The sequence below is a fragment of the Clavelina lepadiformis genome, chromosome 4 (assembly GCF_947623445.1).
Source record: "Clavelina lepadiformis chromosome 4, kaClaLepa1.1, whole genome shotgun sequence".
NCBI lineage: Eukaryota > Metazoa > Chordata > Ascidiacea > Aplousobranchia > Clavelinidae > Clavelina > Clavelina lepadiformis.
This window is the reverse complement of record NC_135243.1, coordinates 324,818-349,738: the sequence shown is the minus strand read 5'-3', so window position 1 is coordinate 349,738 and position 24,921 is coordinate 324,818. Positions and strand designations below refer to the sequence as shown.

The 24,921-nt window shown below is 38.0% G+C and overlaps 7 protein-coding genes across 7 annotated transcripts; 3 read left to right on the top strand and 4 right to left on the bottom strand.

Moving 5' to 3' along the window:
• The first annotated feature begins 622 nt into the window (after window positions 1-622).
• On the top strand, window positions 623-2,117 carry LOC143451723 (acylphosphatase-2-like). Its single transcript, XM_076952442.1, has 3 exons — window positions 623-1,428; window positions 1,572-1,681; window positions 1,868-2,117. The coding sequence occupies exons 1-3, from the start codon at window positions 1,369-1,371 to the stop codon at window positions 2,016-2,018; spliced, it is 321 nt and encodes a 106-aa protein (XP_076808557.1). The 5' UTR covers window positions 623-1,368; the 3' UTR covers window positions 2,019-2,117.
• Window positions 2,118-4,968: 2,851 nt separating this feature from the next.
• On the top strand, window positions 4,969-5,708 carry LOC143451721 (uncharacterized). Its single transcript, XM_076952440.1, has one exon. The coding sequence runs from the start codon at window positions 5,036-5,038 to the stop codon at window positions 5,567-5,569; it is 534 nt and encodes a 177-aa protein (XP_076808555.1). The 5' UTR covers window positions 4,969-5,035; the 3' UTR covers window positions 5,570-5,708.
• Window positions 5,676-6,687, top strand: LOC143451722 (Rieske domain-containing protein-like). Its single transcript, XM_076952441.1, has 4 exons — window positions 5,676-5,816; window positions 5,985-6,103; window positions 6,196-6,320; window positions 6,474-6,687. Exons 1-4 carry the CDS (start codon window positions 5,725-5,727, stop codon window positions 6,564-6,566), a joined length of 429 nt encoding a protein of 142 aa, XP_076808556.1. The 5' UTR covers window positions 5,676-5,724; the 3' UTR covers window positions 6,567-6,687.
• Window positions 6,688-6,784: 97 nt separating this feature from the next.
• LOC143451719 (ubiquitin-conjugating enzyme E2 S-like) lies at window positions 6,785-8,302 on the bottom strand. Its single transcript, XM_076952438.1, has 4 exons — window positions 8,161-8,302; window positions 7,822-7,969; window positions 7,563-7,753; window positions 6,785-7,431 (listed from the first exon to the last, which is right to left on the bottom strand). Exons 1-4 carry the CDS (start codon window positions 8,167-8,169, stop codon window positions 7,156-7,158), a joined length of 624 nt encoding a protein of 207 aa, XP_076808553.1. The 5' UTR covers window positions 8,170-8,302; the 3' UTR covers window positions 6,785-7,155.
• Window positions 8,282-9,777, bottom strand: LOC143451720 (transmembrane emp24 domain-containing protein 10-like). Its single transcript, XM_076952439.1, has one exon. It carries the CDS (start codon window positions 9,710-9,712, stop codon window positions 9,098-9,100), a length of 615 nt encoding a protein of 204 aa, XP_076808554.1. The 5' UTR covers window positions 9,713-9,777; the 3' UTR covers window positions 8,282-9,097.
• A 1,808-nt stretch (window positions 9,778-11,585) lies between these two features.
• LOC143451717 (3-ketoacyl-CoA thiolase, mitochondrial-like) lies at window positions 11,586-15,772 on the bottom strand. Its single transcript, XM_076952435.1, has 9 exons — window positions 15,644-15,772; window positions 14,316-14,482; window positions 13,791-14,036; window positions 13,199-13,346; window positions 12,810-12,985; window positions 12,612-12,741; window positions 12,475-12,545; window positions 11,850-12,004; window positions 11,586-11,773 (listed from the first exon to the last, which is right to left on the bottom strand). Exons 1-9 carry the CDS (start codon window positions 15,657-15,659, stop codon window positions 11,689-11,691), a joined length of 1,194 nt encoding a protein of 397 aa, XP_076808550.1. The 5' UTR covers window positions 15,660-15,772; the 3' UTR covers window positions 11,586-11,688.
• A 446-nt stretch (window positions 15,773-16,218) lies between these two features.
• LOC143451718 (mRNA cap guanine-N(7) methyltransferase-like) lies at window positions 16,219-19,126 on the bottom strand. Its single transcript, XM_076952437.1, has 9 exons — window positions 18,968-19,126; window positions 18,794-18,902; window positions 18,500-18,621; window positions 18,250-18,369; window positions 17,922-18,103; window positions 17,622-17,786; window positions 17,259-17,376; window positions 16,789-16,936; window positions 16,219-16,715 (listed from the first exon to the last, which is right to left on the bottom strand). The coding sequence occupies exons 1-9, from the start codon at window positions 19,058-19,060 to the stop codon at window positions 16,606-16,608; spliced, it is 1,167 nt and encodes a 388-aa protein (XP_076808552.1). The 5' UTR covers window positions 19,061-19,126; the 3' UTR covers window positions 16,219-16,605.
• Window positions 19,127-24,921: the final 5,795 nt, after the last annotated feature.

Below are 24,921 nucleotides of genomic sequence, written 5' to 3'. Positions count from 1 at the left end.
ATGCTGTTGCTTTGATTCTGCTCGGCACTTTCATGTCTTTCAACACCAGCATGAAAAGAGCAAGCGCATCTCTCTCCGTGGTGCACATGACCCTCCACGCCCTGCTTGAACTTCATCATCATGACCTGAATCTTCATGTTATGTTTCATATCCTGTTACGCAACATCGGCGTTATTGCTAGTTATTTGCTCATTGCTGCCGGAGTTGGAGACGAGAAAGCTAAGCGGTCATCTGTCATTCAAATGTCATATTTTGTATTCGGCGTTCTATTTGCTGGGCAAGCTTATCTTTTAGCAACAAACAAACTTGAGAAAAAGATTTTAAAATATCTTCTTCCTAGAAACATCAAACCAGATTTAACTATGGCATTCATTGCCCCTGTTTTTTCAATGTGTCTTTTATTAACATCGTTTTGTTTCGCAACACAAAGGCACGGCGTTAAACAAGCAAGAAGGTTTGCTGCCATCTACTGGTTGCTTATTGCATTTCCTACAGACTTGACAATGGCTAGGTGGGGCTATACTTTTGAACTGTGGACTTATTTTCGTTTGATTGCATCAAATCTGGCCACGTTTAGTGGAATTCTTGTTTTAAATCTTATAGCCTGATTGAGAGATTGTATTTCTTGAATTACTGGAAAATTGTGTACTTGCTGCTTAAAATGTTCGCTATTTATTGTTGTAACGGATACTTTGTGAGTTATGGGCGCCATCTTGTTTGATTGGCAAGATTGTTTCGCTCACCTTGACACCTTTACATTGGCTTGCTTTGCCTTACAATGAGCAGAGCTGTACATGCCTGCACATAGTACCACAGCAACCATTGTACGCTGCATGTCACAATCACATGCTACTCTGAGGTCACCTTGTGATGATATTTGAAAAGTCAAGATGAAGAAATTCTTACTACCTGAATGAAATCTTCACATTGTATAGTTTATTAGGTTGTATTGTGTAGGTTAAAGTTAAGAACTGTTGCAAGTTCTTAAAGAAACAGAATGGGTCGATGGTTATATCTTTCCTAAGCAATCAAAAAAAATCTTGCCACTCAAACAAGACGGTGAACATAACTAGGGGATTGTCTTGTTTCTTCAAAGTTACTTTACATTTCATTTTGTGGATTATGTTCTGATGAAGTACTTCCTTATTAAACAGCGATTATGTCTTTTTGTCTAATGCATATTATACCAATACCAACACTGTTTATAGGTTGCATGATGGTAATTACAAAGAACTTCATAAGTTTTAGTTCTTAGAATTGTGTGTTATGTGTAAGATGTAGTAAGTTTTAATCAAGAAATACTTCAGCTAGCTTTAAAATGACCAAATATACAAATCTCCACTTGTTTGATAAATCTTTTCAATAGAAATGTTAAGATCTGTGTATTTTGAAGTGACTGGTCGGGTGCAAGGTGTCTTCTTTCGAAAGGTACATTTTTGAGGAAATATCTCTATTTTATGACTGTACGAGGGGAGGGTGGGCACAGAGTTGCAACCTTCGCTTAATTTCACTTCCGCAATTCCTGTCAACTTAACATTTTCTGAGGTTGTAAAGGTTTGTCATTTTTGCAGCATACGAAGAAGACATGCGATAAATATGATGTCTGTGGATGGGTTCTCAACACGTCGCATGGATCTGTTCAAGGCCTGCTGGAAGGGACTGAGGTTTCAGTTGACAAAGTGTGAGTGGGATTTTTTGCAACTTTGTGAGAAGTTCATTGCTTAACACATTTCATGAGTCTTGCATCGAAATTTGCAATATTCAATTAAATTTCATAAAAATTAAGCTGCTTAGAGTAATAAATTATTCTAATTAAAAATAAATTTACTTTTGTGAAATAAATTGGTTTCTTTAATTTTATCTTCAGAAAGAATTGGTTGCAGAAAGTTGGAAGTCCGAAATCTAGAATTGACAAGTGTTCATTTTTGAAAGAGACGACAATCGACACAAAAACTTCTTCGACTTTTAACATCATACGAGATAAGCAAGAAGTGAAAAGGAAAACATTTGAAATGTGATTTCGTGCGCTGTTAAAATGTTTCTATTTTAATTTCCTTGTACTTGTCACTGTGTCTTTCTGCTGAACTTTTTGTTAAATATACATTTTATTTTCAAAATTTTTGGTCTCATTCGTGATTCAACTTAGCCCTGTCTAAATTATGTGTGACCGACCCTTCACACAGCCACAGGAAAACGTGGCTTACAGTTGCACTGTTTGCTCAATGACATATAAAGCTTGACAAGGAATAAAGAGCGCGGGGAGCACAAAGAGAAAGAAAGAAACAAAGCCAGAGTACCTGAAGTTTCTCGTCATGGTTCACATGTCGTATGGGTTTGCTGTAAAAACTTGAAATTTGGTGAGTTTTTCTAAAAAAAATGTTCAGCTTGCTGTCCATGTTTGCTTTAAAAAGTTTAGTTTTGTAATTTTTGAGGTATTGTCATGGATGTGTTCTCTTCTCGCGGTCAGCTGGTTGCTCAGGCAATTAAGCACAGCTGGAGCGCGGCATAACAATGAAAAACTTCTAGAAATGTATCACTTGTAGAAATACTTAGTTTACACTAAATGCACCCTATTTAGTTTTACAACTACGCTGTATACAGGAACCAGATGTTTCTTCTACTAACCTATAAAAATCCGATTAGTTTACGACGTATAGTTTTCGAGTAATTAACGATTGAAACTTTGTGTGCTCTGTCGACGACACATAGTTAAAATAGTAATGTCGAGCACCCGGTTTAAGAGGGTTAAGTCTGTTGAAACCAAGAAGTTTAAGAGCATAAAATTAAAAGACTAAAAAGCTTATTTCGAATAGGAAAAAAGGACAGTGGATGGGTGAAAACCTCCGCTACATTTTATAAAAGCAGTCTTTTCTACAAAATGGCCTCGTATCATCACCAACATCGTTATATCCGCTCCAACTTGTACTTTACGGAGAAATATGTTTTGCACAAAAAATGATGACTAGCCTATCTTTAAGAAACTTGATTGTATTTTTGGTGATGCAAAGGTCACAGTTATCGCTTACATAATCATTTACCGTTGGGCATATTGTATTTTTAAAAAGATTGAATCTCCGTCATGACACACATAAATTCTTCAACAGTGAAGGTTGTAGTAATTCGAGGTGACCACGTATATGTCGGGCTATTAGCCCTGACGGTCGAAAAAATAAAGCAACTGGAAATTAATATGTGTTTGTCTGATCGCATGCAAGTTATTCCTAAGACAGCTACTAACCAGCAATTATTCACGCATTAAGATAAAATTTGTCAGTATCGAGGAAGAGCACAAAACAGCATCAACTTCACCACCTCTTTCGCTTGACTGAGGAATGTCAGCCGCAAACCGACATGTTACACTGAACGATGTTACTGTGATACATTAAGTAACACCAACGATATAAAGAACTTCTTTATATCGTTGGTAACACAGTAACATCCACAAATCATTACACATATACTGATTCATATTTCTATGCAGAAGTCCAGAATATTAAAGGAGGCCCTCCTCTAAGCCCGCCCTTGCAAACTCTCACCATGCATGACCAAATTATTCTCAAAACTTAATCTTCTTAAATTCCAATTGATTAAAAAAAATGCCTAAAATATCGTTTGTATTTTCGATTTTTTTATCATTTCTTCACTTCGTCAGATTAGTATTGTTAGTTCCGCACTTTCAAGCTTCCGCAGATTATTTAGCATTGACCAACTTTTCATGTCACCTTCAGGGAATATATTGTATCCAGATTTTAGCGTCACTGGATAATCTGCTTTTAGGATTGAATGCGAGGTTATAAACTTATAGGCAACTATTTTGATTTTGCAGTAGTTTGCTTATAGCTTTTCTTTTATTGCATAGCCTAGCTTACTGTAACATGCAGAAGACACTAAAAGCCTGAAAGGGCTGAAATTGAAATTCCAACTTGGGCCTTTTTGTTGCGTTTCATTCTTGCAGGTTTCTGATAATGCATCTCACGCATCCAGAGTTATCTTAGGAACTAGGAAAAGTTAGGAACTAGGTTCTATTGCTTGTTGAATAAATTTTACCAGCCTTCTTTTTGATGTGTTACCATACAACACTAAGCCTAAGTTGGTTTTCAATTAACCAAAGTCAGAAAGTTACAATTTTTGTATTCTGTAGCCTATAACTTCCTCTTCTTCTTCGTGTGGAGTAGATGGTTCTTTAAGTTTTCTTATAACTTAACTTCTTTACCAGCCTATAACTTAATAGGCGTGAACGTGATAATTTCCAGGTAACCTAAGTCAATAGCCTAAGTCTCGTGCCCGCAATCAAAGTACAGAATTATGGCATCATTTTCAAGAAGAAATTGTACTTGCAAAGACTAAGCTATGCTCACTAAAGTTTCGCGTCTTTGTTTATTTTTTATAAATTGGCAACCAAACAACGCCTTTTTATTTATTATTAATTGAAGTAAGTATGTAGAAATTTGGTGCGTACATTGATGAATCTCGTGGGTATAGCCTATGTGCTAGATTGGAAAATTTACTGTTTTTGGGTGAGAAAGCTCCCACCTGCCGGCGAAATAATATGAAAAATTAGAAATTATTCATGCAGTTAATTTTAATCCTCTGCACATGTAGCAAACTTTCTAATCTGGGGTACGTTTGGCACACTTTCCAGTATCAGTGTCCTGCATGCATATACAGATATGACTTGTCTATTGGTCTTACACATTAGAAGTGGAAAATGTTGATTTTGTGTTTAATAATGTAAAACATTTCAACCGTCTTATTGAACTCAAAATTACTCTAGTGTGTTACGATTAATGACATGAGCCGAGCCAGATGACATGTAAAAGATTATAGATGAACCATAATATCAGTAAAATTAAGAAATCAAATTTAAAACTTTGTTTTGCCATCAAACTTAACATGATATAGTATACTGCTTAAATGTCTAAAAAACTGATTTTTTTCATTATTGGGTTTAACTTGTACGTATATTTATTTATTTTATGTTCTGTAAACCCCAAAGTGTTTTAACCATCTTTCCCCAGTGTTTTAGCTTGTTACAATGGCCGAGGTAGGGAGGAAAAATTTGACTGAGAATGATCTCACGTCTGACATCATGGAGCGTGAAAAGGCGCGACCTTTTCTCATGCGTCCGACCCTCAACTACAAGTCTGGTCCGATGTGTTCGATGCCGAAGACAATCGACCCCGATAACTGGACGGAGATCACCCCACAGGAGCTGAAGGCCCACAAGGAGCGGCTGTCAATCAACGGTCGTCTGCGACGAGAGATGTGGATGAGAGCTTATCACCCGGAGCATTACAAGCACTTCAGTACAGTCAACTCCGACATGGCCTTCCTTCGTTACGGTCGAGTCCGCACTGTCTGGCATATCAAGGACACTGTGAAGACTTCGGGCTGGATTCCGATTATTTCTCTGGCCACGGTCGTGACTTTTCTTGGCGTGCACATCTGGGGTTGTATGAAAGTGGAGAAGTACCACGAGAAACATGACACAATTTTTGACAAGATCAACCCGAGAGAAAGGCCAGCCATCCTTAGGTTCTTTGACTGGAACTTTGCTCCGACTGAATGAGAAATTCGAAAATTTATTTTGCTTTTCTTTGTTGATAATACTTAGATTGTTGATGATAAAAGTTCTTTGTGATGGTGTTTTGGAAATATCAATTTTGCTCAAAATAAATTTGTGTCATATTTTTGAATAAACCACACAGCATGTAGGGTTATAAGATGTCACTGTATTCTGCGATCAATGCCATATTTGGAAGTAATGAGAGCGATCCTCGATTGGAAAAGAAATGGAATTTGATTGGACGAGAAAAGTAAGTCAGAATTAACCCAAACAAATCCAAACCAATTAAAGTTGCGCACACTTGACAACCATAAATTGTTCGGGTTGTAATTCATGGTGACTTGGATTGCCGTGCCCCGTACAACCGCACAATTGTAATGCTGCTATTTTTAACGAGAGAAGATTTATAATATTGCAGTGAGCTTATCTGCCTGCCATGCCGTCGCATTTATTCGAAGAGAGGGAACGATTATGACGTGGCTTTGTATTATGTGCATGGCAAGTTCCATGCGATAGACGCAACTTGCCCACACTTAGGTTAGTAAACCTCATCATCCCTTGTGTAGCATGGTCCGGAAGGGATTGTTTGAGCAGCATGGAGCAGTCTAATGGGGATGTTTCCTACACAGGCGGTCCCCTCGATGAGATTGTAGATCTTGAGATGTTGATCACCATGGAAAGACCTCACGCCATGTGTCCCTGGCACCTTTACGCATATGACCTTGAAACCGGCTTCTCTCCTCAAGGATTAACGGTGAGTTTGCAGAAATACTTGGAGATTTGTGTTTTCAGTAAAATAACTGGAAAACTATTACCAGTATAACAATTTCCTATAATGCATGGACTTCTGCATATAACTATGTTAGTGATTGTTGAAATGGATGCGATGGTGTGCTAACGTTCTCAGGTTGATGTCTATGAAACAAAGTTGAAAGAAGGAAATCTTTTTATTCTTCATCGCGACGAACTATCCCTGCATCCGTATGAAACCGAAGTATGATTGGACGATCGTAAGAGATTCAAATAATCACTGTGAATTGCTGATCGAAGATAATGTCGATCAAAAGCATGAATGGAATCGGGCAACAAGTGGGAGGAAGTATTTTGTAGATGTTGTCACTCGTGTCGCTACGATGACTTTTCTATTTCCTTAATTTTTGAACAAACCCTTTCATTATGTTGGAATATTTCATGTTTATTTTGTAATAAAAACAATGATGAAAATATAAAACTACGCTTTATTGGCAAATAAATGCAAGCAAGTTAGTACGCGACAAAAATCAACACAATTTTATATGATGGCTTCTGCAGAGAGAACTTCGAGTTGAATCGCATACAGCCGGTGACGTTTTTCAAAGTTGTAAAAAACTTGATACACCTTAGCTTGTTTTACTCAGTTGCAATGAAGAGGTTGGAGAGAGCAGCACGATGTTAGGTAGAGGAGACACCTTCACAAACTTTTAACTTGGGAATATTTTACACAAATTTTAACAAAAAATTTGTCGACTGAACAGCCACGAACATGTGAGCTCTCGTTACCACGAGCTTGTGAGGGTAATTTCTGGAATATTACAGAAAGCATTGTGACATCACAATCGTTTCAAGCCACGTTTCTTTTCTTTACGTTTTTTCTCTGATAATTTATCGGCAGCATGTTTCTTAATGGCGGGCCCTCCCTCGTCGTCGTGGCAACCACTGGTTGTGGGTTTCTCCTCGCAGTGGGTCGGCTTGGAGTGGAGCGCGTGAATCTCGGTGATGAGTTTTGCCCGAGCCTCGTAGTCGGAGTAGTGCTCCAGGAGCATTCGGCCTGCTTCCTCGTTGAGGGCGGACTCAGGATTTGGATGAATGAGGAGACATTTTATTGTCTGCAGTACAAAATTTGTGTCAAACTTATCTGTGTCAGCGTTAAATTAAAAACAAAATTGTTGGAAAACCAACACTTTTAATTTCTGTTTGTCTTCTCTCTTATGTTATGAAATTATAATTACAAACCAACCAGCAAGACATTCCTTATCCCCATCCTTGAGTTCCAGTCTTGCTTAAGCGTGTTGACACAGATTTCTCCTGACGAGCTCACATTCGGGTGAAATATTTTGGTGAGGAAATAGCCCTTGGGTGGCGCACTGGGAAAGTCTTTGGTCAGGCAAAGCTTGAGTTTGAATGAACCACCAGCGAAGGGAGTTCCCTCTGCATGCAACATTCACAATTTCAACACAGAGTTTTACTTAAGGGAATATTCTTAGGAAATTACGTACGTGGCCCTTCCATGGTGGCGTGTATTTCCGTAACGTCATCTTCGTTCATAGAAATATTAACACCTTCGACAGGATCGTTCTTCAGTGATGCAAATTCCTTGTACACCTGCTTTACTATTTGTGGTGCAAGGTTTTCTTGGTTGCCGTGCTATGAGTAACAAGTTGGTGAATTTAGGAAGCGTTTTTCCAGTTTATGATAATAATGTAATGCCGAGAAAATTATGGCTGAGAGGTAAACCCAATTATAGACATGCAAGGTGTTGAGGCTTCATTGTGGTCAGCATGATGACGTCCCACAAGATAATTAGTTATAAACATAATTTTAGGTTCACTACTCACCAGAGCCATTATCGTCGTAGTTGCAGTGTTTCCAAAACAAAATTACATAATTCACAGCAACGCTAACAAGGCAAGATGGATTTTTCCCAAACAATTTCAGTTAAACTTCCTAGTCGATATCCTAGTGCAAGTAAAATATAGACAAACCGATCAACAAATTCTCCAACATGACAACAAACAGAACGCAACAGGTGGGCGGGACATTTCATCACCGAGGTTTAACAAATTCTGTTCCAAACTAAACAATATCAAAAAATTGCTACAGAGAATGACCATATATAGGCTGACAACTGATAATAGTTTTGTCTTCGTAATCAAAGGACACAAACAAAAACATTTGGAAAACAACTATCTACGAAAGATTTAGTCTTCTGCTGAATACGTAAATAATTGTTGAACTTCATATATTCATAGGATGGTTAACTTTGAGAACTTGCACGCAATATCGTTCAAGCATTGTGTTTATACAACAACAACGTTTCAGTTAAAATACTTTGCAAAAATTAATCAAAATTATTTTCTACGGCAGATAACACATTTAAAAGATGAGTGTACAAAGACATGCACACTAGCAATAGATTTTGGCAAACTACAACACAACAGTCTTCTTAGAAACACATTTAAGCTAAAAATGAGAGCTTTGAGAAATCTAACATTTAAGTCATACGGGGATTATTTAAATGATTACATGAATGAGATAAAGCCACATTGTTCTGTGATATTTGCATAAGCGTCATCTACCAATGTGTCTGGCTACCTTACAGCCCACCATCTACCACCATAATTTACTGCACAAAATATCAAAATACAAACAACCGCAATACACATTTGAATTTTTACATCGAGTTGCCTGATAATATGCAACAAGTAAATTATAATTTTATCTACATTCCTTTGTAAACCAATTCAAAACGTATATTGCTGCAGCAAAAGCGCCTCATTCAATGAGCTTTTTGGATTTAAAGAATTTTCGCAGATAAAGGACTTGCCACGTGGCGAGGCCGACAAGACAAAGCATGGAGAAGATGCTGAAGTAAAGGACTCTGGAGTTTGTCGACTCGTTCGTGTCTCGCATTTCCTCCTCTCTCTTTTTCATGTAACTGAAAGCATCGACGATCGATTTGGAAAGATCCTCGAGACGACGAAGTTCAACTTCCAGCGGCTTCAACTTTTCCGCTTTCGCAACTTCTTCGTAATTTTTTGCTTCCGTGCCACGTTTCAGCACCAGGTTGACCTCGTGTGGTTGAATTTTTCCTTTAAAGTCAGCCTTGCTAGAAAAACAGATCTGAAACATGTCGTAGTCGTCGGTGTTAAAGGCAAATTTGCCAGTTACCGCTTCCTCGTTCTGATACAGGATATGGGCATTAGAATCTGTGACCTTAAGGTGAACTTTGACGCCAGGTTGTTTGGAAACGTCGTAATCACCAGTGACGAGAACTTCTTTGTGAATTTCCTCGCGGAGGCATTTCTCCGTATTCACGGGAAGTTCAAAATAGATTGCAACTGACTGTTGAGCTAAAAGCACAACCAGGAGGCAAAATACGTTTTTCATTTCAAGATTTAGAAACCACAGTCACTAACTTAATATGTCCTAAAACAAAAATAGTGCAAATAAGGATAATGTGGTTACTCTAGAACAGTGATTCCCAACCGCGGCTCCAAGCTAGCCTTCTAGCGGCTCTCATTGACCCCTGAAAATCCCACAAAAAATTTAAAAAATCTATTTATAATAATTAGGGCGATTATTTTTTGACTTGCCAGTTGGAGTTGGAGTCAAGTTGGACATTAAATTGATTTGCGTTATTTTTCTTGTTAGTGTTGCTATTCGTTGGTACATGCTTTCATGCTTTAAAATTTTCATTCTAATTACTTGAGTGTTTTTACGCGGCTCCATACCTACTCTGAAGTTTGAAATTTGGCCCGACACCAAAAAAGGTTGGGAACCACTGCTCTAGACCAAACATATACCAATTAAAATGCAGAAAAAGTCCCAGAAAAAAACCACCAACAAATTTAACCATTTTCTGTTGCCATATATCTGTAAAAAATGCTCTCTTAAATCTCAATTATAAAGTTTGAATATTGTGCTTTGTCAATTCCATCAGCATGTTATGATAATATACATGATGATATATATGATTACATTGGAACACAATTTGGACAAAAGTTGTATTATTCACAACCTACAGATCAATGGCTGATATTTAAACATTTCCCTAAAGTCTCAGCGACTTATTATATCGGTTTAAACTTCAGTGGTAGGTTTATTAAAAAAACAACGCAAACAATTTCACTGTAACATTTTCTGAATTTAGCTTCTTATTGAATGTTGTTAACCTGTTTGCAGCCTGGTGCCTGGTCCTTTTAAAGTACAGTTCGGAAAAAGTACAAAAATTTTACCCTTGTATGACATCAAATCAACCAGACTAGGCTATGGGCTAGTGCTATAGTGAGGCAACAATGTAAACTGTTTCAAACTGCTTTTCTTGGATTGGAGAAATAGGCTACGTCAGTAAGTCCAAAATTTGCTTCAAGTCAACATAATACAACCCAGCACATCATTCAACGCTTCTAAAAGCCAGCAGCAGCAGCGGTCTGCCACTCTGCGGGCAGGGATAGGCTAAATCGAAATCAAGACGACTAGGCCAGGCGGAGTGAGAATGTTATTTTTGCCAATCAAATATTACAGAAATTAAAAGTCGCTAGGCAGCCCTTTCGGCCTTATAGTGTGTCCTATCGTGCCGTGCAATGACGTGGCTTTATAGAATTTTGGCAGGACATTCATCTACAACTACTGCATGCCTGCTTCTGCAATTCTTATGAATGAATCCATTACAAATGCGTACCTACGTGTATTTATGGCAACCCCATACAAAACTAGCTTGTTCTACAGCACAGCACTCCAACACCTATACGCCAGCTTGTAAAATTATAAAATTTTCGAACTCTTTCCTCCTGTCGTCATACGTCACAATCAACCATCGTGGCGAGTCATCGATACCCAGTCACGCTTCGATGATTTACTTCAGTTTTTCTTGAATTTAACAAAATTTGACAAAACGCCCAGGAATATTAGACAATTACCTTAAATAAAATTCGTAGAAAAGTTTGTTGATTTTGATTAATTAATAATGACCACTGCATTAAGCTCTCTTTTTACCACATTATTATAACTGTTGAACTTTGTTGATTGTAATTAAGTGTTCTACGCCTCAAGCAACAGCTTTGGTGCTGTCTGGCGATTGTTAGTCTACTGTATACATAGAAACAAGCTTGTTTGTGGTCTCAGTAGAAATCAATGCTCTTCATAAAGGCTGGCATCTACTTGTTTACAAAAGTTCTTTGTATTGTTCGTAAACAGAAAGCTGTCGATGGCACCGATTTCCAAATAAAACAACTCTACAAAATGTGCTGACAACTTCAGGTCGATTCAACTTTTTTTATTTACGATTATTTTACGTGGATCCGAAAATTAAAAAATGCAGTTGGTAAATTGGAGCAAATTAAAATGAAATAAACGTGAAAAGTTTATGACGCATTTTCTAGAATTACTGCAATCCCTTGCCCACCTCCGATGCAAGCCGAACCCATCGCGTACTTCAGGTTACGCAATCTGGAAACAAATCGATGACGTCATCAATTCCCAAGTCACACACTGATAAGCGATTCATTCTTAAATAAACTTGAACCTGAGCTGGTGAGTGAGATGAGCAGTTATCCTGTTGCCGGATGCTCCCAGGGGATGTCCGAGAGCGATTGCTCCTCCACAGAGGTTGGTCTTGGCTGGATCAAGTCCGAGCTCCTTCTCCACAGCAAGATATTGTGGCGCAAACGCTTCGTTCACCTTTTTCGAAATAATTTCTGCATTAGGTTGAAATTTTAACCCGATTACACTGAAAACAAACTAAAAGCTAAATCTAACAAATTTATCTGCAACTTAAAACAAATTTATCCTTAAATAATCCTGCACCAGAGTCGTAATGACTCGAGTCATATTTTTCATGACTTGACTCAACTCAGAGTCCAAAACTACTCGAGTCACGTTATAATAGTCAAAACATCAAAAAGGCAACTAAACAGAATCGATTTAAAAATTATACTTCTCTGAAAAAAGCATCAACTTGACTAAATTGGAGATTGACGTTATGACATCACAATTTAATGCAACGCATGTAGTGACGTCATTTAAAATTTTAAGTTAAATAATTGACTGAGTCACAATTGAAATTGAGCCGAGTCATAAAATAAGACCTGGTTACAACTTACAACAGTGACTTGCACAAAGTGTAGGGAAAGAAATTAGTGCAAGCTCACCTCACAGATGTCCATGTCTGAGAGCTTCAGGTTAGCTGCTGCCAGTGCATTTGTTGCAGCTGCCACTGGCCCTAAACATTGTGTAAAGTTTTATTTGAGAGGAAATGATTATTATCGTTCGAGTGCAAGTTGCTCACCGATTCCCATGATGGTCGGCTCACATCCGACAGAGCTGTAAGCCACAATCCTGGCAAGCGGCTTCAGTCCGTGCTTTTCACACGCCTCCTCTGTCGCTATGACAACAGCAGACGCACCATCACACACGCCCTGAAGAATCCATAGAAATCATGTTTCTACAATTTGTCATTCACATCAAAATCATGTTACACACTTACACTCGCATTTCCTGCTGACACTGTCCCATCCTTTTTGAACACTGGAGGGAGTTTTGCAAGTTGTTCGAGGGTGACGTCAGGTCGAGGATGTTCGTCGATGTGGAACTCACGAGGACCTTTCTTTGATTTCAACGTCATCGTGATCATTTCGGGATCAAACTTCCCACTTTTTTGGGCTGAATGAAATAAAGTTTCTTTCTCCACCAAAGTTTGTTCAAATTGAAAATTTTTTACTTGGTAACGTAAACGAACTAATAACTTTATCCAGTTTAATCTTTGATATTTTGGTTGCAATTATCTCACAATCTTCCTGAGGAACCAACACCAGCGAAAACGATGATGTTTGCAAATTAAGTTACAACACATCACAATATGAATCCCCATATTACCTTCCCCCCACCTGGACTGGGTGAGCCTGGCGTATCTGTCGGTGTCCTCTCGAGTGATCCCGTATTTAGTGGCCAGGTTCTCGGCTGTCACTCCCATCGGGGTTTTGCATTGCAAGTCTGTGAGTCCCGCCCACAAACTATCAACTAACTGAAAAGAATTATTAATTATTACGATGCTCAGACCCAAAATTTTTAGCCAATATATCCTCTGCACCGCAAACATGAATCAACTTGTTTCATAACAGAAGCAATTTGAAAATTAAAACACAATTGTTAAGAAAAAAATTGAGGTTCCAACTATCATTCCACATTAATTACCCAAACCTAGTACAATTCTCCAAGATAGTTGTAACAGCAATAATATTAGACGGAGATCATGATATTTGCAGTGTGAGTGCGTGGCTCACATCAAGGCAAAGTTTTTAAACCAACCAATAACTATATGTGTTATAAAATCACAAATATCAAGTGTTAGGTTAGGTCTGGGCATTAACTCACACTAATATGTTGTTTCAACCAAGATATTTCCCCAACTGTTTGTGATTTCAGGCCCAAAAATAATAAAACCAAAAAAGTTTAAGCCACCACTTACTTTCAAATCTTGCCCCAACTTTGTCCCGAATCTGGCCCCATATAAGGTGTGAGGGGCCTGGCTCATGTTCTCCGATCCACCACAGAGAGAGACCGAACCCACTCCTAATTCGAGCTCCTGAGCCCCAGACACAATGGACTGGAACCCCGACCCACATAATCGGTTCACTGTGAGTGCGGGTACGTGCACGGGAATCCCCGAACGGATGGCCGAATGTCTTGCAATGTAGGCTGCGTCGACAGCGCTCTATCATAGATTCAAAAACGAAGGATTGTGATTGTTAGATAAATCCACATGTACATGTTATTTACCACACAATATACCAATACACGACATATGTAAGCAGTGTTTTTTACAGTTATTCTTTAAAAGTGGCAAAATCATAAGATTTTGTGGTGATCTTCAAAGTTAAACCTTGAAAAAACAGTACACGTACGCATCATGAACAATTTTAAGGTACATTGATATAGCAGTGAACACAGATCATGTTGAGTTTAACACTTATTAAATTTAATACCAGCGTACCTGCATGACATTTCCAACAAAAACAGAGTCTACAATTTCAGGAGAAACATTGCCGGCTTCCAAAGCTGCTTTGTTGGCAATTTCCTGAAGATCTGTGGCCGTGTGATCTTTTAGTGCGCCACCGTATGTTCCGAATGGTGTCCGCTTTGCAGCGACAATGAAAATACCTTTGATAAATAAAAAAAATTGGTTTCTATAAAAATCAGCAGAATCATTTGCGGCAAATGTTCTAACACCTGACATATAATGTAGCTAGATAATCTTTTATCAACGTTTATAAGCGTAATACATTTGTGTCATCCCAATCTTGGATTTGTCTATAAATCGATAATTCTCCTACATACTACCAAGCCAGCCCTTTGCTGTAACTCAATGTAAAGAATGTCAATGACTAACACTACTGCATCAGGTGCTTAGCACCACAAGTTTGTTTCCTTGTTGAAAATACAATTAAAAACATGGGTTTAGTGGCCGTGCTAGTTGTCACCAGCAATTATTATTTTAAGAGAGTATGGCCGATTTGAGAGAGTAATAATATAATAATAATAATAGTAATAATGATAATAGAGAGTATTCGAAGAGTATGGCCGATTTCAGCAAGATCTTCGGTGAGGCCAGCTACAAAAAATGACAAGTGAGGGAGCACAAAAATTCTCGGACGCCATGGAAGTGCGCACTTAGGTGTGCAATTTTACAGTATTGTACCCAGCTTGACTTTTTTAATATTTAGTAAATTGAAAATTGAGTGCACAAAAGTCTTGTCCAAGTCATTAAGTACAAAATAATGCAACTTAAATGCGCCACTGAAGCTCATGAAAAGCAGCATTGAGTGCACCAATGCAAACTCTGCAGCCTGGTCACATAACATAGCACTTAATTTGGTTTATTTGCGATGTGGAAAGGTTGCCTGAACATCACGCACTGAGGGTTGTGTTCTTCATGAAGTTTAAAACACATCTGTTGTTAACAACTAAGGTTTTAATGAATGATTCTAACGGATACTCGGGGCCTAGTATAGAGGAGGATGCATCAGTATAAAAGAACCCAGCTACTCAAATTGTGACGTCATCTGGTTCTGAACTAGACCTGGATACTCTTCCATCCATAAACCAAAAGCACAAAACAAATTATTACCAGAAATACAATGGGTACAAGCTGAGAAACTTAAAGAAAAGCTGGCTGACATGGAAATTAGCTCGGAAATCGGGGCTGAAGCGATGAGAAATCTTTCGCAAGTTTAAGTCGTGCAAAGATTTTCTTCAGTTCAAGGACAAAACTAGTGATACCGTATTTAACCATGCAACAAACTATATATGAAGTTAACCAACCTCGTCTGAGTGCCATGGCTGTCTTGAAGAACGGCTATTCTACCAAATCCACTTGCAATGAATCAATTGAATCAACTCGAATGAAGGGTCTGGAGAACTGGATGTCATTCAGATGCTACAACGATTCAAATTCAAATGTTTTATGGAAACTACTGCAACATGAATCCGAGTGATATTAAATTCACTGCAGGGAGATCCCGGTTACTGAGGGCAAAGTCCAATTTTCTGCCGTCAAGCCTTCATTATTGCCCTAGGTTGCTGGGAACGATCTTAGCAAACTGCCTGAATGCTTTCTACGCTTCCAGGCTAGCTACTTTGTTTTTTATTATTGATTGCATTATTTTTTGTGATATGGGATGGTGTTTCTGGAGAGCCGTACTAACCAACCTAACCTACTATCTTTATAGCACCATTGTAGTTATTACGATAACACACTTCTCAAACACTTGTTGGATTTCGATATAAAGTGACTTCAGTTTTCTGTTGTTACCGGCTCGGTACAAATCAAATAAATCTATATAAAGGGAGATATGTTACAGTTGCGTTGAAACAATTCTGGCATTTGGTAGTTTGTGATTCTGACATTTTTATTGGCAAAAAATTGCGTTCAATAAATACCAATTCTGTAGCTATTTTCAGCTTTAGAAAGCGAAGAAATTGTTTCATGAAATTCTGTTTATTGCAAAGTGGAAAAATACAAACATTTTTCTATGAAAAAATGCAAAATTTGTCACGTCATCTCTTTCACAAGATTTAAACATTTCACGACTTCAAAATTGTGAGAGAGTCGTGCAGTGGTTGTGCGACTTGATGCGGGCAAGCGAACCGCACAGATAAATGCTGACAAGTGTAACGAAAGACTGCACTCGGACTGTTATAAAACATCGATGGAAGGTTTTTAACCACTAACTGTGTAAACTTTTTGAATGTTTCCGTCCATTTCTTTCTCTTGCATGGCTATTTCATAAAATAACAAGAGGAATTTTTTCATTGAAAACATCGTCGTCACTTTCGTCATCTTCCACCGTTTTATCAGAGTCATCTTTGACAAACGCAAACACGACGTAAATACCTGCAATAATAGTCCCTGTTTATACACCATAGAAACATCATAAAGGCTCTGAAGATTGCGACAAAAAACCTACTCGCTGCTTCCCACTCGGTCTTTGATAAAGTAGCCACTTGAGGGCGAGAGTCAGGGTATTTACACTGGATCCGACGACATTCTTTCTCGGCATGCTCATAATCGCCAGACGCAGCGCTGTTGAGCTGGTCATTGTGTGGCGGGTAAACCTGCGACATGAAATTGTGATGAAATTATATGATGTTGTTGGTAAAATATGATTCTGCAAAAAGTGTATGACTGACATGAATTCGGTTTGTGATGTAACAATCTTGTTTGATAAAAGAATGAAATATTATTAATTACTATATTTTTTATTAAGCAAGAGATAAAAATTTTATTGCAACTTGCCACCCAATTAAAGCACATCACCGCCATTGCAGTTGATTTTATTCTGACAGAAAATTAGAGTCAGATTTCACTCGGGCCAAGTAACTGACAGATGATACAAACTCGTACAAACCTGAATAACGCATCAGCACAACAACTCACCTCCAGAGCCTTCATTCTATTGATCAAGCGAAAATTTTCTCTAAATTTGCTGTTTTCATAGAAAAACTCTGAAAAGGTCTTCCACTCAACGAGACGCATCCCGTATTTTCTACAGATCCTAAAAAATCATAATCACCACTAGATGGAAACCAAGTGCTGCATGGTACAGAAAGCAAAAACTAATTATATCAAAAATTAACCAGGACATACTGACAAGGCCAACTCAAGACATGAGGTGCTACGTATTAGTAAGGCATAGACACAAGTTAATTAAAACACGTCATATCAATCATGCCCAACCCTATCAACCATGTAAAATGAGAGACATTCTGACATGGGAGTCGCGTCAGACATGATGCTTACTTTGTGAAGACTTTCTTCTTCAACAGGAACTCCGGACAATCAACAACGTCGTGAAGCTTGAAAATATATTTGCAGCCAAAGTCTGGAAAAGGTTCCTTGGACTGGAATGAAACGCTGAAGACGTCGTTGCCAAATTTAAGATCCGGTGAACTTCTGGCTTTATTTCTAAAAAGACAAGAACATGACAGAAATGTCAATATGGCAATAACTATGCAATTAGCAACTCCCAAGGTGATGTACAAATAGAACTCTCTCTCACAGTAGAAGTCACAATAATGCACCACCAAGAGCACAACTTACATCAGGACTGCATCATTGACTGTCGTTCCGATGAAGTAGCCTCCCGGTCTCAACCCCTGGCACGCGTTACGCACCATCATCTCCGCTTGTTCCTCGCTTTCGAACGTGTAGTGGACCACAAACTGAGAACTTGTGATGTCAAATTTGATCTCCCGGTCGGATAATTTCTCACAAAGTAGTTTCTGCGCACATTGCAACTTTGAGCAAAAATGTTTGAATTTTTACGAACAACAAACAAGATACATATAAATGAATTTAAACAACATTCAAGCAAATAAATATGTGAGCGTGGTCTGATAATTAATTATTACTGCCATCAAAAAATCACCTTCCCAGAATCTGACACAATGAATTCTGCGTCGAAAATTTGATTTCTGTTCCGCTTTTGCAGCAAACTATATCGCTCCTTGCATTGGTCGATTGATGTCGCGGCCAGGTCAGTACAAACCTTCAAGCAGGAAATATCAATTAAAGAAATGAGACTTCACAGGAGAGAAAACAAACAAGAGAACATCCTTGTGATTTGTCAAATGTAACTTTAGCTGTCATGGCAAAATAACATGAGGTGGTGAAGTTACCATTCTCTGGATGTTGCCTTTGTTCCATTTCAGGAGGTCTCCCCCTTTCCCGCATCCGAGGTCGAGAACGGTGGGTCGATGACGCGTTCCTTCCTCTTCTCGTAGATTATCGACATATTTTTCTTGAAATTATATAACTTGCGTTGAAAAATTTAGAAAGAACTGACATCATTGTTCTAGAAGGAAACCCAATGGCGTTGCAAATTTATGTTGACAGAAACCCAACCAAAATCTCAAATTTAAGTCAAAAAAATTTGGAAAGAAAACTTCTTAACTGAAGAAAAGTTCACTCACTTATTAGAACTGACTTTATCCAGTTGTTGAAGTTCCTCATGAAAAATATTTTGCTGTTGCGTCGCTCAGCACAGCTTGTGTTGCCGCGTCTGTTGTAATGACTCGCAATCTGTTATAACAAATTAACACGTCAACTTTCTTTTAATTATCACAATAGAAATCATATAAACTTACAAGGTCCGAGTGAACCGATGGTTTCTTTAAGGTTGGTTCGTCATCGCTAGCTTCATCTACTTTATGTTTCCCCGGTGATATCGATGATGTCATTTTAGTTGACTGCTTTTAAACAAGTTTATTTTACCTCAAAAAACTCTGAGTAAGCATAAGAGAGAACACGGTTTTAAGTGTTTAGTGGTTAAGACAAAAAATATTAAGATACATTAATCTTTTTTGAGAGGAAAAAAGCTAATAGGTGGAGAAGCATGGCAGGAACGTTGTGTTCTGACATCACAAACAAATACCTTTCTACCTTTCAACTTTCCGCGAAATATTCTTTCTATTTTTTTTTCGGATGCAAAACCTCCGAAAGTTTGCTTTGGTAACAGGAAAAATCTGCTAAAAATCAACAAAATTTTCGGTCACAGGAAGATAAAATGACCTTGTACTTGCTCAACTGTTTTCCAGTAGCTTCCAGAATTTAACTTTGGAGACGGCTTTCAGTCACTGAATGTTTAAATCAAAAGTTTCCTAAATATTCACCAAATACCTATTTTCTAGGGTTGTGTCGCAAGATTATGTCGGTCAACACCTGACTGGAAAGTACGACAGTTTTCGACGAGTAATCAGAAAGAGTATTTTCAAAGTATTCTCACAGCCACATGGGTCTTAACAAGATTTTTCTTTAAGGGCTACAGAAACAATTAGTGTCTTCTTCAGTGAAGATCAACTGTCATTGGCATCTATCAATTAAGATCTGATTCTGACTTTGAGAAACTAAAGTTAACGCCTGACAGAGCTTATTCCACCAGAACTCTGGCACTACAGTTAAAATGCCTTTTGGTAAGAACTGTTTGAAAGTGATTTTGCTGATTGCTCAGTTGAAAACAAAAGTGGAATGAAACCACCATAAATATGTGCAAGTATACTTACATGCAAGGCAGCAAAAACTCACATAACAGAATGCAGTTCCCAAGCATACGCACATGTGTGTGACATGTGTCACAGGTGGTGATTCAAATTTCATGATAATGATTGGATAAAATAAACTGGAGCCTAACCATGATAGTGTATGAAGTATGGATATGCATGATAGGTAAGGTAAGACATATCCACATATGACATAAAACTGTATCAAGTGACACTTTTTACCGGCATCCGTCCACCTTTCGAAGAATTAGTAGGCCCAAGTGGTTCTAAGTTGTAATTAGCATACATTTCAACTGACTAACGTAATTGCCGTTTAGGGTATTCGAATTTTCCGACTTCGGTAAACCGAGGCCAGTAAAATAAGTGTCTACTTCATCCGACACTCTTTATATATCAGTAAGAAAACACCAATTGCGTAACCAGCTAGGCCTAGCCGTTTACCGAAGTAGGCTAACTTTTTCCAAAATCGATAACCGGCTGCCGGTGAAATATATGCTACCAAAACTTTAGCTGAGAGAAAAGGCATTCTGGAAATAACCCATCGCATATACTCCATATAGGATAACGTCCGGGGTGCACGCTACGTGAGTAAGGGCAAAGCTTTAGGTCACGACTTACTGTCAAGTGCTAAGTGGCGTAAACTCGGTTTGGTTGGGCACGGAATGCTACGGAGTACGGAGCCAATATGAATACAATACACATCTTGGCACAACAATAGCAACTTAACTCTCTCAAGCAACTGAACAAGGATAATTAACTTGCGACTTGCTTATGCCCATGCGTGGACTTCATTACAGTAATGTAACTCATGTTTTAATATTTATGAACACAAAAGTAAATATTTCTATGGCATTGAGTCTTATTAAACTGTGATAAATATATCAATTAATGTAATATAAAATTGTTTACGACATAGAACTCTCAGCTATCGAATCAGTGAAGCATAACACTGCGTGACGTAATCAACTGCTTCCCCTGTACGTGCATTTTGATTTATTCAGCCTTTTTTGGCTTTTACGTTCAACGCCGCAACATGTCTTTGTGCTGTTGCTGTCACAATGTTTTATCTTGATTTGTTCGTTCAATGAAGCTTCAATATAATCAGATTATACAGTTGTCGAGGTGTACAATTAATTCTAAGATTAAGAAAAGCGAAACAACGACCTGAGACTCATTCATTCATTCATTCGAGGACATTAAGCAATTCTACAGACAAACATTGTAATTGAAATGGTCGTCCTTACAGGCTAAGGAACGATAAACCACCATTTCATTACAAAACCTACAAATTACGTCTAACAAGATTTTGTCGTAATTCTTTCCAAAGCACATTGTGTGAAGCCGTATGTGAGACGATTTTGTTAAAAGTTTTTTTTTCAGTTTCAGATTAAGGCTCATAATGTCATAACAAAACAAGCAAAATGTTTGTAGCGGCCGTTGGGTGTTTGTTCGGTTTGTCGCTTGTTGGCGCCCTCGGAATGTTCCCAGCATGTATTGATTTCCACGCATGACATTCGTTTCTCCACCAGTTCGCTTTCTGCTTTACTTGCGCACACAGGACAGATGATTCGATTAAAGTCTTAAACTAAGATGGTTGTGTTTTAACTTTAATATATCAGCGAAGCTAGCTTACAATTGAAACAACAGCCTTCTGAGTCAGGAGTCAGCAACGGATTAACGTAACAACATAACAGCCTTTAGCCTTCGCCATATGTTCAACCATTTTTTTGTTAATTATTTCCATTAGCTGAAAGTTAAATATATCTTTTATTAGCGATCATTTTAAATCCTTTAAACAGCTTTGTTCATGACGCTCACGTCACAAAGGTGAGCGCCCGAGTTATTTTACGACCCAGTTCCACAATCTCCGTCTACATATCGAGCTAACCATTAAATAAATTCTTTACCTTTCATTATTTTGCAACGTTTGTTGAAAGATTTTTTCCTAACTTTGTACTTTTCCAGGAAGTTGCATAAATTTTATGAGATATTGGGCGACATATAAATATTAGCAAACACGCTTCTTGTCACTCGTGACGCGTTGAAACCGGGGAAATGACTTTAAATGATATGCAGAGGTGTAGAATTTTTTGCAAAAATAGAAAGACAAATATTCGCTCTTTCTGTCAGTCGATATTATACCACAATGTAAAACAATTACACCTGACGGCTTGGGTTTGAATTTTATACAATATTAATGGTAAACTGTAGCTAAAACGTATTGAATGGAATATGCTTCATCGGTAAGCGATGTGTGGCGGGAAATGTTTATTGGCAGAATAGAAATGTTAGAAATAATGCATTTACTAATAAAGCATTTTAGTTTGTTACGGCTGTGTGGTGGTTAATGCCACGTTGCCCTCCCTTTAAAATCTCTGCATTCCACACATTTTAATTCAATACAACTTTGATCAATGTTGCTCATTTTGCTGGCAGCGTCGGTTTACTTGCACTGCTGGTCGAGGCTTCATATATAAACGCGTGTGTCTGTGTTGATTTTCCTTCAGTCGAAAAAAGCACGGAACTTTTGTTAGAGTCAGATCATCTCGAAGTCATGACGAGGCCATCTCTATCTCTCTCTTTTGTGGCCATAGACGACGCCCGTTAAGCGTTTTCACTTCTCAGTGTCCATCCTACGCTTTCAAGAGCGCATCCAGCGGATGATGTGAGGTAGATACCGTCACTCGCCACAGCTGTTACCGGTACTGTGCTAGCCTAGCGCCGCCAACAGCCAAAACAGAGCTACGGCTCAGCGGTGTACCGACACTTAATCACGCGACACTTAATCACGCGACACTTAATCACGCGACATATAATCACTAGGACATTTAATCACGCGACTTGGACACTTAATCACGCGACACTAAATCACTTGGATGTCGGAAAAGCGTGAGGAAAATTCAGTAATTCAAGCTCGTGTGCATCTCTCTGTGGGGACGACGAATATTGTACGAAGTAAGTTGTATCACAATAGAAACATTTTCATCTTCTTTTCACATTTAAACAAAACTATAACTCCAATTCAGTAATGAACAGTCCAGAAGGTAAAACTGATATTATGTGTAGAGACAAGAAGAGGAGATTTTAACCAAACCTTAGTTTTTATAGAAACACATTAGCCAAAAATGAAATAACATGTCATTTTGCATTGTTACGTATAACCTATGTAATATTAATATCTAACATTATTCTATTGTCACAACGTGCACAAATGCAACGTGCAACGTTTCTGCAAGGAATTGCTGGTACTCAACCTTCTATTCCAATGCGGTACAAGGCACTGATACTGCGCGTGCAAAACACAGTTGACCTTTGTCTGTCAAGCGAGATTTTAGTCTATCTTCGTGCAGTTGCTTACATTTCCCATGCATAACATTGCTGTAAGTTGTAAATGTAAATAAACATTGTAATTGTGTGATTAAATGTCGCGTGATTAAATGTCCTAGTGATTATATGTCGGTGATTAAGCGTCGCGTGATTAAGTGTCGCGTGATTAAGTGTCACCAAACCGGCTCAGCATCTTCGACTACATTTGCTTGTTTTTAAAGTCAAGGCAGTGAAATAGGAATTAAAACAAACCAATAGTTCAACAAGAGCTGGTTTGTGGGTCCGTTGGTTGAGGTGACCACACTTGGCTGAAGTTCAATTAATGTTGAGTTGTGATAGAATGTGAATGACTTGTTGTTTTTGTTGACGTATAAATAACCTAAAAGCGATATTTTTATTTACATTCATCTGATCTTGAGCAGGACATGCTGGAACGTTATTGAGACTTCATGCAAATTATGACACTTAATCTGCATATTTTTAAGCATATGCGCAAATTGTAGACTGTGAATTACAACTGTTTATTGATTCTGTGCCAACCGCCAAAGCGTTGAGATATAAACGAATAAAAGTTTGTTTAACATTTATATGAGAAGTTTGTCAGGAATTGTTTGTTGCTTTGCATAAAACTTGTGCACTGTGATGGTGAAACAAAATGGCGGAATAAAGGAGGAGGCTAAATGTTTAGACAAGCGTAAGTTTCAACTTTCTTGTGCGCGTTTTCGTATCGGGATCATCATTGTGACGTCATATACACATTGTTTTAACCATCGTTTTAACGACACTTCCTTTAAAAAGAGACGACGCAAAAACGAGGAAGTAGCTTAAACGTTAAACAAACATTCATTGTAAGAAATTCACTGCAAAACTGTTGTTGGTTAAGCAAGGCCTCTTATAAACAACTCGTTATTGTCTTTACATGAAGCAAATGCATTGAAAGAATTTGAAGTTTAAATTTAAACGATGTATTAAATTCAAAACGATGTATTGTGACGTAGACAGTGAAATAACGTGGAGTGAGTGGTTTGAGGTTAATTTCTTTGTATTTTGAAGACAAGAATTTTTTTGGTGTATTTTTTAATTCAAGTGTCAAGTCAAGTCAGTCATATGCTGCATTCAAGTCACGTCACCTTCTTAGCTAAGTTGGACTCGATTACGACTCAGCTAGTCGACTCGAGTCCACAGAATAGATGAGCAAGGACTCGCATAAGCGCATTTAACGTTGTTAAAATTTTTAAATGCTCGCGTTTATCAACTCGACTGTATATGTTGCGAGAATTATTAGAATTTAATTTAAATGTTTAAAAGCTAATTCTTTTTAAAGTTTTTATGCTGTTGAATTTTGTGACAATATCATCGCAAATACCGCGATAAGTTATTTAAGGTGGATCGAAAGCATGTTTCTTGATTAGACGTGATTTATAATCACTACATGGCTTCGCGTAGTCAGCTGCCATGACGCCAAGATACATTTTGTATGACTTCCTAGTTCCTAATTCCTGGTTTCGATAATTACACTGGCCAACAAAAAAATTTTGGCATGGAAGGTAAGAACGATTTTAGGGTATAGCAGGGGCGCTGAGCTCGAAAATGCCATTAGTTTTTGCAAATTGGCTCTAGTTTTTAAGATATTAGCGAATTTTGATATTTTTGGTACCTTTTAATTTTGAACGTAGGTTGCATTTTATCTTAAGGAACAGCCGATATTAAATGTT

Excerpts from the sequence above, each read along its gene's own strand:
- LOC143451721 (XM_076952440.1), top strand. The coding sequence starts at position 5,036 with ATGGCCGAGGTAGGGAGGAAAAATTTGACTGAGAATGATCTCACGTCT.
- LOC143451723 (XM_076952442.1), top strand. The coding sequence starts at position 1,369 with ATGTTAAGATCTGTGTATTTTGAAGTGACTGGTCGGGTGCAAGGTGTC. Across the intron at positions 1,429-1,571 it reads AAGGTGTCTTCTTTCGAAAG|CATACGAAGAAGACATGCGA; the intron begins GTACATTTTTGA and ends TCATTTTTGCAG. Across the intron at positions 1,682-1,867 it reads GAGGTTTCAGTTGACAAAGT|AAAGAATTGGTTGCAGAAAG; the intron begins GTGAGTGGGATT and ends TTTTATCTTCAG.
- LOC143451720 (XM_076952439.1), bottom strand. The coding sequence starts at position 9,712 with ATGAAAAACGTATTTTGCCTCCTGGTTGTGCTTTTAGCTCAACAGTCA.
- LOC143451719 (XM_076952438.1), bottom strand. Across the intron at positions 7,754-7,821 it reads CGCCACCATGGAAGGGCCAC|AGGGAACTCCCTTCGCTGGT; the intron begins GTACGTAATTTC and ends TGTTGCATGCAG. Across the intron at positions 7,432-7,562 it reads GGATAAGGAATGTCTTGCTG|ACAATAAAATGTCTCCTCAT; the intron begins GTTGGTTTGTAA and ends TTTGTACTGCAG.
- LOC143451722 (XM_076952441.1), top strand. The coding sequence starts at position 5,725 with ATGTCACTGTATTCTGCGATCAATGCCATATTTGGAAGTAATGAGAGC. Across the intron at positions 6,104-6,195 it reads CGCAACTTGCCCACACTTAG|GCGGTCCCCTCGATGAGATT; the intron begins GTTAGTAAACCT and ends TTTCCTACACAG. Across the intron at positions 6,321-6,473 it reads TCTCTCCTCAAGGATTAACG|GTTGATGTCTATGAAACAAA; the intron begins GTGAGTTTGCAG and ends TAACGTTCTCAG.
- LOC143451717 (XM_076952435.1), bottom strand. Across the intron at positions 14,037-14,315 it reads TTGTTGGAAATGTCATGCAG|AGCGCTGTCGACGCAGCCTA; the intron begins GTACGCTGGTAT and ends AATCTATGATAG. Across the intron at positions 12,742-12,809 it reads TGTCAGCAGGAAATGCGAGT|GGCGTGTGTGATGGTGCGTC; the intron begins GTAAGTGTGTAA and ends TGGATTCTTCAG.
- LOC143451718 (XM_076952437.1), bottom strand. The coding sequence starts at position 19,060 with ATGACATCATCGATATCACCGGGGAAACATAAAGTAGATGAAGCTAGC. Across the intron at positions 18,903-18,967 it reads CATCGGTTCACTCGGACCTT|ATTGCGAGTCATTACAACAG; the intron begins GTAAGTTTATAT and ends TTGTTATAACAG. Across the intron at positions 16,937-17,258 it reads ATAGAATGAAGGCTCTGGAG|GTTTACCCGCCACACAATGA; the intron begins GTGAGTTGTTGT and ends TTCATGTCGCAG.